We start from the raw sequence: 12891 nt of genomic DNA on the forward strand, positions 1-12891 counted from the left end.
TCAGGTAGTTATAGAGAATGATGAGGTCACCTCTAAGCCTCCTCTTCTCTAGACTAAACAACCCCAGCTCCCTCAGCCTCTCCCCATAGGTCTTATGTTCAAGTCCCTTCACCAGTCGTGTTGCTCTTCTCTGGACCCGCTCCAGCACTTCAGTGTCTTTCCTGAACTGAGGGGCCCAGAACTGAACACAATACTCCAGGTGTGGCCTCACCAATGCAGAGTACAGGGGAAGGATCACTTCCTTCCACACACCAGAAAGGGCTGAAGAGGCTTTAAATAAGTATTTATTTACTACAAAACAGTAGAAAGCATTTGAAAAAACTTTTTATTCAATTATCGGACTATTTGGTATAAGCTTCTGAACAAGAGCACATTTTCACAGTTGAAACTGCTCATCCCTACCCCAGCCCCTTGAGCAAGTTTCTCGCACAATCCTCTATATGATTAAACGATTCAAGCAGACGTTCATACATTTAAAAGCAGCACTGTCATGTCAGCCCTGACGTACTTATACAGCTGTGCTCCATTATTTCACCTGTTCTTTTTGGCTATCCCTAAAATACAACCACAGCGTGACAAGGGCAACCGGTGGACTCTGCCTTCAGCCTCCATCGCGGGGTTGCTCTGGCACCTCAGTGCCTCCGCAGGCATGGCTGGTGCAGCTCCTATGAAGATACATAATGCAGGTCTCCATGTTCTCCGACGCTTCACTTCCCAGAGGCTGCAAGCAAAGATTCAATATCCTGAATTACTTTGGAAGTTCTTTCCAAAGCCTCTAAGACGCACCCTTCACCAATCTCTTCCAGCTTGCTTCCATTTTCCGTTCTTCTTACAGTAATACCAGATGGATTGGTTTTCGCAGCAGATGTCCTTTCCAGAACATTGCTATGATCCAATAAAACTAGTGTTATTTCGTTAAGAAAAAATATCAAACTCTTCCTCCTAATGAGAAAAATGCTTTTCCATATTTGTATTCATCATTCTGCATGGCAATTACATAAAGCTAAAAACCAGAAGAGCACATTACTTAAAATGTCTAACATTTATCAAAAATGTATTCAACTAAGACTCCAATTTATGCAAAAGTTATTTTAAAAATTAGCCTACCTATCTGATGTCACACTGCACAGTTTAACAGCATGCACTTCGCATACTAATAAAATTACACACTGGCTTAAAGGCAATTATAGAGCAGCTTTAAGCACGTGTGGCACAGTATGCTTTTTTTAGCTGGCTGAACACAATGGAACAATACTGAAGTAGCTGATAAACAGAAAAATATTGCACTGCAACAACAAGCCCAAAGGTACTGTCCCTCTTTCAATAAAAGATCAGCAGGTGAGCGTTAGCAAAACTAATGCAATACCCATTAAAGGGATTCACTTTTTGTGATTTTTTAATTTTAGTTTTGTACTGTGCCACTGTTTTTGTTTGTGAAGCTGTGATGCAGAAGTTGGACAATATAAATGACAAAACAAGAATGATAAATAACCAAAAGTGGCTTAATAAGTTAATTTTAAGAAGACAGTAAAAAAATGTGTGAACTGGATAGAAAGCCTTCGATGATGTAAAATGCAGATTTGAATACGCAGATGAACAACAGAATATACAGTGAAAAAGTATTTACAGCTTTCAAAAAGATACAGTTAAATCTCTGTATTTTTTCGAGCTCAGCTTCAGCAGACCTGTCCAAGAAAACAAATATTATTAAGCAAATTAGTATCATAAAAGGTTCTCAAATATATTTTCTACTTGAGATTTTAATTTTGCAGGTTTCAGCAATACCAAAAATTAGATGAGCAAAATCCAAGTGAAAACAATGCTCTATTTTTGTCTTTCATACCACTAGTGAATAGTTGCCATTTGTTCATCATTTGTGTTTCCAAAAATCAGGGCTCTGGTCTAAGAATAGTCTCTTAGCTCTAGGTGTGTATAAATATAGATAGAATTTTCGTTTCATCAGCTAATGAATCTGATATAATTTGAATAACGAGTGTAATCGATTTCAATTAACACATTTTTAGTACCTGAATATGTTTGTATGCGATGTCACCAGACCTTTGGTCAGCAGCATGTATTAAAAAGGACAAATATGTTAACAAGAGATACAAGTGTTGTTCAGCAGTTAAAAGTACCATTTTGAACAGCTTGTTGTTCTGTTAAAAGGTGCCTTTCTTAGTCTGGCTGCTATTTTTCACCTTGAAAGATACTGCCTCTCTAACATTAATCTTCCTTTGGCAAAGTCACCACATTTCTGATATTTAAGTAAGGCAGGCAGAAGTGCAATGAAACAAGCTTCACTTAGAATTCAGCTTACCTAACATTTTAAACACTAAAAGAAAATATGGAACCATAGAAAACAAACAGACATAAAATTTTCTTTTTTGACCCTTAGGAAAAGCAGTCTATAAAATTCAGTTTATAGTCTTTTTGAGATTCATTTTCAGCATTGTTCGTAGTCAATTATTTAGCATAAAGATAAATACCAATATTCTTCTGTTACAGAGTTTGCAGTATATTCAGGAATCTCCTTCATTTCATTCAAACTTCTGCACCATTCTATTGCTGTTTTGATATACCTATGTGAACATGAAAATTCACAAAAAGTAGTTATTTATATGAGAAATACACCCTATAAATTCAAGCAAAAAAAAAAAAAAAAAAAGGCATTAAGCAATACACCTGGATCTGAAAGAAAAAGGCATGATACAAAATCTAACTTTTTCTCTAGGTCTCCTTGCCATTATTGGATTCCCATGTTTTGACCAGAATCTCCTTCGTATTTAAATCAATGTAATTATGGAAAATCATAACCAACCTGTACGATTTGTAATGCACAGTGTGCAAATGTTTATTTTTGTTTGTGAATATCTGTATGCTAAAACGCAGCCGAGTAAGCTTCTAACAGTTCCCATAATGATGCTCTAATTAGAGCAAACAAATTAGAGAAAGCACTCTGCAGGCAGAGGTCAATATCTGTAATGAAGCATAAGCTGGATCAAGTGCTATTCAGTTCTACGTACCAGGTCTATAGAGGACAAAGATCGTTTTCCTTATCCACTGATAATTGCCAAGCTGTACCTCTAGTTTTGCATTTTTTTTTTTTTTTTTTAAGACATTACTGTAACAATCATAATGGAATGACTGCATGCAGTGGTCCTGAGTCACACAGGTCTCAAATCTTTGCCAGATGTAAGATGCAGTTTAACTGTTTTGTTCCTCCCCCTCGCCCTGTATTTTCAGTAAATACCACTTCTTCATACAAAAGGATTTGTACAGAATTGTTTTATATTTAACTTTATATTGTTTACATTACTTATACCTTTCATAGATTCCAGGATGACTTATTTGTATTAGCTGCTGTACCCCATCAGGAGTAGTTAACTTACACCAGCCTACATCTTCATTTACCTTAGAAGAAAAAGAAAAAAATTCTGCTGCAGTTTGAAGAAAGAAAAGCGAGTATAATATGGCAGTTTAAGAATTAAGTATCTATGAACATTCCACTTTAAGCACTTAGAAATTTGTTTTTTGGTAAGTATAGAATTTGGTATAGTCTGCTATGACAAATGCAGGTAAAAAAAAAAAAGCATACCTAACCTGGCCCCAACACTCATTCTATGCTACTGAAGAATAAATTATTTCTAAAAGTGTGTAGAAATGTTTCCAAACCTGTAGAATTTTCAGTTCTTCCTCCTTTTATCATAAGTGAGTATACAGATTTAACCTAGCTCACATCAGGAAGTTATACCATGTCTTTTGAGACACTGATTATGACATTTACATTATTTATAATAAATATATCTTCAGATACTTTAACATCCTTTTCGTGTCTTGTCACCCTAGGGTAATAGGTAAAGACACAGAAGCCAAAAGTCTCGGCAGCCAACCTGGAATTCCATGTTCACATAATTTTCTCTGTAGTGTCATTTTACAAAAATCAACACAATATTTTTACTTCTATATTAAGTAGATTTTAAAATGTGTATGGAATAACAAGTGCAAGGTTACTTTTCTGTGTGATTTTTTGCTATCCATTTGCTCACTTATAGAAAATTTGAAACAAAACCAAACACTTCCTTCTTTGATCAACATGAGCAACTTCTCAAAAGGATAAAGTTTCATCTCCCTCTTTGAGCATCAGTTACGTACTAAAATGTTTTTCCCCCTCTTTTCTGGCTAAAATACTGGCAACACATCAATGGTGGTGCTTGCTGATAGCTCCTATTTTCATTTCAAACTCTACAAGCTCAAGAGTTTGCTGCTCAGTTTGCTGCTGTGAGTTATCAATCTCTCAAAGGCTTCAGTTTGTATTTTACAGGCATCAAAACTTCTGTTTCATTTCCACATTAGCTTCCTAGTAACAGTTTTTTATGAAGGGTTTTAAGAATAGTAATTCCTCTAACTCATGAGCTACCTGGATCTTATTACAGGAAGAGCTGAAATCCCAGACCATATTCAAGGTCATCCCATCCCAAAAAGCAGCATAGACTTTATGATCTGAGTACACAACAAGTCTTCCTATGCTGGGAATAACATTTTCATACAGCAAAATGGGCAACATTTCTCGTCCATCTGTCTCAGGTACCTAGAACCAAAACAAATACATTAAAAATTTGAGGAAAGCCTACTTTCATCAATACAGCTGTTTGTATCACTCCCAGATTTTGAATTCACGTGTTTTTGCAGACCACAGCACCTTTCTTTATCAACCAATTGCTTTCTGCTTCACAAATATATATCTTTACACTGCATACATTTAGGTCCCAAATGTATACATTTTGATCTTTGAGAATACACTCACCATTCTTCCCTATATATTAGGTCCTATTCTCTATAGCAAATATAATTATCCTTAAAACACTAAAAGATTAATAAATCTCCAGCTACATACCATTTTGCGGCAGCAGAGATAATAGTTATGAGTTAATGATAGTTTAGTCTTGTAGCAATACTGAAGTATTCTGAGGAGAAAAACAAACAAACAATTAAGCATTTTGTACTTCCTATGTCTTCTGAACAGTTGTGACCTTTGTTCTGTAAGTTTATAGATGTCCTCAGTGTTAATACAAATTCCTTTAATTTTTATACTTAATGTCATAATAAGTATTATGTGTAATTTTAACTACTGTCCTTTCAAAGTTGGAGGAATTAATGTAATGAAGAGAAAGCTACCTGGTTGCCTGAGTAATAATGGAGGATACAGAGTACGGACTTCCTGGTACATCAGGAGGTAGGCTGTTTACCGAATACATCTTTTCTTCTCTCTGCAGTAAACAGCAGAAAGAAGATGAGTTAGTTACAGGTACCGTAGCATGAAAACAGTATTAAGAGCTTGCAAGATACAAAATTTCTGACATCTCAGAAAGCAACTATAATCACATTTAAATTTGTCCCAGAACACAGGTAAACAGCTTGAAAAGGAAAAAAAAAAGATCTGTTGCATCCTTTAAGCCTACTTCTGTGGGAAGAAACATTCAAGAGTTTCCACTCCCTCAGTAGGAACCAACAAGTTCTCTGAACAGAGACTGTAGTTTGTTACTGAGTAACTATGTTTGGCTACAAGTTAAAGGCTAGGTTCAACGGGTACAAACTCGACCCTTAATTTTGCTTTAAACGTACAAAGCAATGCATAGGCACTTGCAAGGATCTGTACTCTGGGAAACTTAACAACAGACAGAGGGGAAAAAACATTTTTCTTTCACTGAACAGCTGGTCTGTGGCAAAGCCAGAACAGAATCTGCATCTTATAGGTTCTGTCTCCATACAGCAAAAAGCAATACAGGGCTCTTAGAAAAGATGGACCGAAAACAGCTTGTGTTGTGATTTCAAACTGGGTCCACCTTTTTTAAACATCCTGTACAATGCCAAGTACATAGAGATTCCACAAATATGTTTAAACACTAAACTTCTAAATTAGTGAGAAATGGTGATTGTGGAATCTTACTTGAGCTTGTGAAATAAGTGTTACAATGAACAAGATTGTTCTTCTTATGTCTATAATTTACAAAAACACATTCTGAAACAAAAGGAATAATATCATTTTTTGTATGACTGATTGCTTGATTCAATTATTATAGAAATTATCTATGTAGGGACTTGATTGTACACTGCATAGCCAAATGTCTTAAAACTAAGAAAACTGCTAACTTGAAGGAATTTGGAACATATTTTAAAATAGTTTAATACCTTTTTTGTTCTTTTTTGGATGGCATAATGTATGAAATAGTTTCCCAAAAATGCTCCCTCTGACTTGAAAAATGAGTCATCACCAGGATAAATTTCTATGATGTTTGTCCTACCATGGATAAATCTGAGAGAAAGAATAAGATTTTTAACAAGTATTTAAAACGCTGTGTCACTAGACAGGCAAAACAGGTTAGCACACTTGAAGAAAGCACCAAGCAGAAACAAATTTTCAACACAGCTCTCACATTAAAAGCTTCTACTTTTTCACAGAAAGCAGAGCATACCAATTACCTCTTTTAACACCAAAGATTCACATTACCAGGCTTTCTCTAATCTGCTTGCTCTAATCAGACAGTCATTCTTTGCATGTGTGCAGGTTTTTTTAAACCATATGGACGAAGTGATTGGCCAGGAAAATCTACACTTCACCTGTTTGCAACATGCAAATTACATAGGTCACCAAGACAAATGTTTCTAAAGCACAACATCTTCAGCATCAAAAGGAGCAATTTGCAAAAAAAAAAAAAGCACTATAATTGTCAGCGAAGTCTGTGTGAGCTCCAGCTGTCCATGAAACCTTTAAGAAATCAGACAATCAGATCACTTATTTAAAAGCCTTAAATATGAGTTCAGATTGCTTCTTTCAGACATACCCACTTTCAGACCTGGAAATATACTGTACTAGCAAATCTGAGCTCCAATGAAAAAAACAACTGAAATGAACACACTCTTAGATGAAGATTCTGTACAATTTCTCTAAGAGTGAGAAAGGGACAAAGTAAGACATTTCATCTCAAAGCTTAATTCCCATAAAAATGAAGCCTTCCAAAGATGAAATGCATGATCTCCTACATACCTATAAAAAACACCCTGGCACCACACAATTTGAATTAGCTGAGAACATGAATATTGTTCAGCATCTTGATTCTGAAAGAAGCCACAGAACATCCACCTGTACAAAATACAATGAAAACTTCAGTAAGTGCAAAGGTCAGGGTTTTTTTTTGGGGGGGTGTATGGGTGGGTAATCATCTCTGTACCGAAAACAAATGCATGTACAATTATTCAAAGGAAAAGAGGCCCCATATTTTCAGAGTCCTTCGATGCCTTAGTTATCCACACCAGTTACCAAATTAGTTTTCTCAAACCTGCAAAACTTATTATTATTATTATTAGTAGTAGTAGTAGTAGTGCTGGCAGAGAACGTATGCCACAGGCTGGCCTCAGAAATATTATCTCAAAAATGAAAAACCCAAACCAACTAAAAACTTGTGTTCTTTTTACAGTATTGTCTTTTTCACTTACATATTTATAACGCATAACAGAAAATAAAATTTCTTTTTCTCTGGACTAGCTATTATATATTCATTAAAACAGGATACAGAATGCTGGTTTCACAAATTTCAAGTTTTAAGAAGATCCTTAAAAAAAAAAAAAATACGGTAGAAATTTTTAAATTTTTTTAATAGCTAGAATTTGGTTATTTTAACAGAGATTGATGTTTCACACTGCAGAACTGTAAAATATATGTTAGTAACAATAAAGTAAACAGCTTAAATTACCTGTGTAAATGTGGGGCTCTGCAGCTGAGTGGCAAAGCTGTAGGTAAATGAGAAACTGTTTCATGTGTTTTGGGATAAATTAAAACATCACCTTCCACAGATGTATGGCTGTTTTCCTCACGTGTCTTCATTACATTCTCAACAGTTTGTAAGTTATAGCACATTAGTGCCAATGACAATGGGTATTTCCATTCTTCTGGATAGAAAGAAACAGACCAACACTGTGTAACCCACGTGTACTCAGAAGAACAATTTGTGTAGAACAAAGGGACTCCATCTCCGTCTTCGTACTCCTTTGGTTTGGTTGGTTCTCTGTACTTATCTTCAGGACAACCCTGTTCATTCGTCTTATTCTCTATTCTTGTTTGTTTCAATGACATCTCTGCAACAGAATTTTTACTTGATTTTCCATATTGATATCTGGTTTGATAGTTGCTGTTCTTTTGAGAGGAAGACTGGCTGACTTTGCATAAGAACTCCACTGTAAATTCTTGCTGCAACTTTGACAGGTAAAGGTGAGCATAACCATCTGTTGATGAGATCTTCACACTGCCATTCTCTATACAACTTGTCAGATCAACCGAAGCAGGGTCAGGCCATCTAATTTCTAAGATATCACTGAAAATAATCTAATATAAGAAAAAGAATTGGAATGTGCAGCAAGATAAAAATGACCAGCTTCCCAGAAATTACAGTGGGGTATTTAAACTTGGCTGTGGTTTAACCCGAGTCAGGAATCAAAACCACGATAGCTTCTCGCTCACTCGCCCCCACCCCCAAGTAGGGGAGAGAACTGAAAGGGCAGGGAGAAAGTTTGTGGACCGAGATAAAAACAGTTTAATAACAAAATAATAGTAATATACTGCTACTAATATCCATAAATTTTTTTTTAAAAAGTGATCCTCAATGCAATTATTCACAAACTCCATCTGTCCTAAGCAGCCGATCCAAGGGAGAGAGCAACAAAGGCCAAAAAGGCTGAAAGGCCCGAAGGCCAACAGCAGAATGAAAGAACGGCAAAGGGCCTGACTAAAGGAACTCCTGAACAGAACTCAACTGGAACAGAGCTGAACTGGAACAGTTCGCACCAGCCGGAAAATCTGACTCTCCTTGAATACAGAACATGATGCTAATGGTATGGAACGCTTTCACTGATTGGCCTAGCTGTCAGTCAACATCTGTCCCATCTATGCCCGCCCTCCCTTGCTGCCTCACACCTGTGGGCCGAGCGCCCAGAAAGACCTTGGTCTCCCAGACAGCAGCTAAGATGTCAGTAAGTTCTTATGTTCTCTTCATTCCAACTCAAAACCACTGGAAAGTTACTTGAAGAAAAACATTAATTCTATCCCTGGGTGCTATCTAATTGTTCTCAAACTAAATCTAAATGACCATGCTAACTATGAGAAAGAAAAGTTTCAAGATGCATGGAGAAAATTAACTGAATTTCAGGTAAACCACCACAATTTAAATTAATTCAATCCTTCTGCAAGGTGATGCATGGCAAGAAACTTTATTCTGTATTTGTTTGCATACTTGAACTCAAAAGGAAGCAAAATATCTAACCTTCATGTCTGCTTCCTCCTGTTCTAACAGAGTTCCATCCAGGAATAACATTTTCATTTAGTACCCATTCATAAACTAGCAAAGTACACGGCCAACTGAGCAGGCACAACTGTCCACACACAGCAGACAGTTTCTGTTTCCAACTGCTTCTTAAGAGACACTGAAGAGAAAGCCTAAATTATGTTGACTGTATCTGTTTTCAACAGACTTCATGGAAAGCCCACATTAAACATTTTGTATGTCATAACCCCCATGTGCTCTGAAATCTTCTTTTTATTATAAGATTAAAATAAGCCTGTAAAATGCCATGAAAAATGCACTTACGTGTTCTTACCAAAACAGAAATTTGTTGAAAATGTTTTGCAGCTAGATGGGTAAAATTACTTAATCCTGTACTACGAAAGATTAAATTACACAGCTATCGCTACGACCTGAATAAAACGTATTTGTAAAGAAGAATTTAGAGCTTTAAAATACAACATTTGGAAAGTCTCAAAAGAATAGCCTTATCTTACTGCAGTGATATTCAAGTACGAATTGCTGCTTCAATTGGCACTTTTTTCAAAACACACAAAACCATTTTCACAGCATATGCTCTTGTGCTACCCCCTCTACAAAAATGAAGCAGATCATTCCCAACAAAGTACTTCAAATAACCACTGCATCTACCTCAAACCCCAGGTTAAGGCTTTTCCCAAACAGAAGGTAAAGTTATAGTTTAGAAAACGCACTAGTCATCTCCTTAAACTAGAAAAATTCTGTCAAGCTAGAGACTGCCTTTCTAGCCATCTGCAGAAGTTCTGCCGTAAAATAAGGTATTTTTGTTTGTATTGTTCTTATACCTGACCACCATACAACAAATATCCTTAGTTTGCTTTTGATTGAAGACTCTAGATAAAGCACTGGATCCCAAACAAACACAAAATACAAACCCTCTCAGTGTGTGAAAGAAACTTACCAAATGAGTATTCATATTCCACATCATTTATTTTATCTCAATTTAATCAGCTTTGTCTCATTTGACTGACCTTTAGTCAGGTATGTTTCAAGTCTGATCATACTTTGGCCCAGCACAGGGAAACCCTGGAAGTCCAATAAAAATGAGACATGGCAGCACTAGTATATTAGTAAGGCGGGAAAGTCTACTGAAGCTATTTGGGCCATTAAAGAGGAAAATTTACCATAAAGAATTGCAAAAGGACCCCAAACAAAAAAAAAATCAAGTGATTAGACAATAAAGCTGTAGATAAAAATTCAGTGGAGACAAACATAATGTCATCTAAATGGGGAAAAGCAATCCTAACTTTACATATAAAATTATGGTCTCTGAGCCGGTTACCATCGCCCAGGAATAAGATCTCAGTGTTACGACTGAGAGTTCTGAGAAAATGTACTATCTATTCAGGAGCAGATTTACCAGTGTATCAAATGTTTGCAAATTCTACGAAAGAAACAAGAACAGAAGATACAACCATAGTGCTGAAAATATTAATGGCTGATGTTCGTTCTGAATACTATTTGCAGTTCTGACAGGACACAACACTGACAAGATGCGCCTCATCAAGCTGTCTAGACATGCGGATGCTTAGTGTGGCCCAAGCAGAGGCTAACCAAATTGTGGTACCAGGCTGTTTTGAACTCAAGCATAAGCAAAGTAGTGCAGTATTAAGTGTAGAAGTGGTTTTGTACCCAGTGGCCTAGTGAAAGTATTGTCACTGCGAGCAACAGGCCACAGGCCTCAGCCTAACTGTGCCTTACAGGAACTGAGCGAAGCCCAGGCTGGCCTGTCAGGCTCATCATCAGCTTGCTACCAGAACATGCTGAGTGAACTGGGGCTTGATAACTGTTACCTCATTCTAATGGACTGCTGAAGTGTAGGAAATAGCAAAGGCCTTGAAAATTTGGGCACTGGTTGAAAACTGAGGCCCTGGAACAATAAACTGATAGTAAATTACTGAAGAAGTACTATCTGAAGAGCTACAAGAAGACTGCTTTTGCTTCCCTAAAATCCTGAAGCAGGTAGTCACAGTGGAAGCTGGAAGTTAGAAACTGTCTAGAAACCCAGCCATGTTCCTGAAGAACAAGAGGCTGGCCTGGGGGAGGGTCACCCGCTAGTGCTGCCAACGGAGCATCAGCTCTGTGCCGCTGTGCCTTGCGCAAGATGCACAGCGCGACTGGGAAGGCCTGACTGCTGTTAAGTATGTCATGACAAGGAACGACAGTGTTTTCAGCAACTAAACGTTAGCATGAAGTGTGTTACTCATGACGTGCCAGTCTAAAAGTTTTAAAGCTTCTGTGATTTATCCGTTGTCTTGAGACTCCCACCACGCTCACATGCACTCAGTGGGAACACCAGAGGGAAGCTGCTGAGGAGCAAAGCTCTTAGAATGGCAAATGGAGTCTTTGATGGACCTTCAGTGTGACGTGGTGCAGCCATTCCCACAGACTGTCACTGCCCAGTCCTCTCACAGGCCCCTGTAGCAGACTCACACTGGTACTTCAATGGGGAATGCTGAACCCAACAGCCCCTCGGAAAACACTGCCATATTTCACCGAGTCTTCCTTGAAAGGTTTCAAGTGCAGAAAAATTATACATAAAACAGCTCATTGTATCATATCACAGAATTCTAGGTTTTAGTCTTACTAAGAGTAAAATAACTCTTTAGTGTTTGGTTACAAAGGACATGCATAAATAGAGGACTAAATAACAGTTAAAACTGTAATTTAAAATGGCAGTACTCCAATCAAGTTGACAAATGCATTAGCCAAATTGCACTCTATAGATCTTCACGGCCTATACTCACACTCATGCACGTAAAGTTATGTCAGACTACTAGGGAAGCTTATTTAATAAAGTATTACACGTGTAACTCTCACCTTTTTTCTTTCTGGAGGTATAACATGTGAAGGTAAGTATGGGCGAGAAGAAAACTTGTTCCGGAAATCCAGAGCTCGCAGAAGTTGTTCCTATAGAAATGCGATGAAGAACAAAACAAATCAACACAACCCTGAGTTTTTCCACGCAGTGGTAAAATTTTAAGCTGATTTCATCGTCCTCTTTTCTGGAGCAGAGGCTAAGAAACCGCTCTCCGTTGCACAGAGCAACTACGACCCCGTTTTTGCGGTGGAGCAGGGAGGATGGGGTTCCCGCCCCCCGGGCGGCCGCCGCTTCCCTCCCGGGCGGCAGCCCCGCCACCCGCCATCGGGGCGGCTTCCAGGACAGAGGGCCCTCCTTTCCCTCCCCGCAGCGCCTGACAGCCTGGCCACCCACCCTGTAGGCACTGACGGCGAAGGCGACCCGCTGGCGGGTGGTCTCGGCCGGTCGGAGGGGGTGGGCAGCGGCGGGGAGCGCCGCTTCGTACAGGTACTCGCAGCCGCATGGAGACAGCAGCAAGCGGGACCCGCCGGCGTAGTGCACCTCCACCGAGTCGTCCCCGTACAGCACCATCAGGCTTTCCGCTGCCATCTTCCCGGAGAGCGCAGGCAGCTCCCACCGCCCCTGGCAGCGACGCCGCCCCGAGAGCTGCGCGGCCGCCGCCTCCGCAGGGCGGGAAGCTGGGGCGGGACGGCCCGCTGG

At 38.6% G+C, this 12891-nt stretch overlaps 1 protein-coding gene across 3 annotated transcripts; it reads right to left on the reverse strand.

Moving 5' to 3' along the window:
• Positions 1-307: 307 nt before the first annotated feature.
• Positions 308-12888, reverse strand: CZH5orf34 (chromosome Z C5orf34 homolog). 3 transcript variants are annotated; one of them, XM_065045151.1, is made up of 13 exons: positions 12586-12888; positions 12192-12281; positions 7752-8380; positions 7046-7141; positions 6190-6313; positions 5176-5267; positions 4895-4964; positions 4418-4588; positions 3323-3411; positions 2487-2579; positions 2028-2058; positions 1645-1685; positions 694-901 (listed from the first exon to the last, which is right to left on the reverse strand). In XM_065045151.1, exons 1-12 carry the CDS (start codon positions 12778-12780, stop codon positions 1677-1679), a joined length of 1689 nt encoding a protein of 562 aa, XP_064901223.1. In that variant the 5' UTR covers positions 12781-12888; the 3' UTR covers positions 694-901; positions 1645-1676. The 3 variants fall into 3 exon arrangements, with proteins under 3 accessions (XP_064901222.1, XP_064901224.1, XP_064901223.1); XM_065045150.1 differs by lacking the exon at positions 2028-2058 and having other exon boundaries at positions 308-901; positions 12586-12884; XM_065045152.1 differs by lacking the exon at positions 2028-2058 and having other exon boundaries at positions 308-901; positions 7752-8369; positions 12586-12846.
• Between the last annotated feature and the right edge of the window lie 3 nt (positions 12889-12891).

Source organism: Columba livia, chromosome Z (assembly GCF_036013475.1).
Source record: "Columba livia isolate bColLiv1 breed racing homer chromosome Z, bColLiv1.pat.W.v2, whole genome shotgun sequence".
NCBI classification, from domain to species: Eukaryota; Metazoa; Chordata; class Aves; order Columbiformes; family Columbidae; genus Columba; species Columba livia.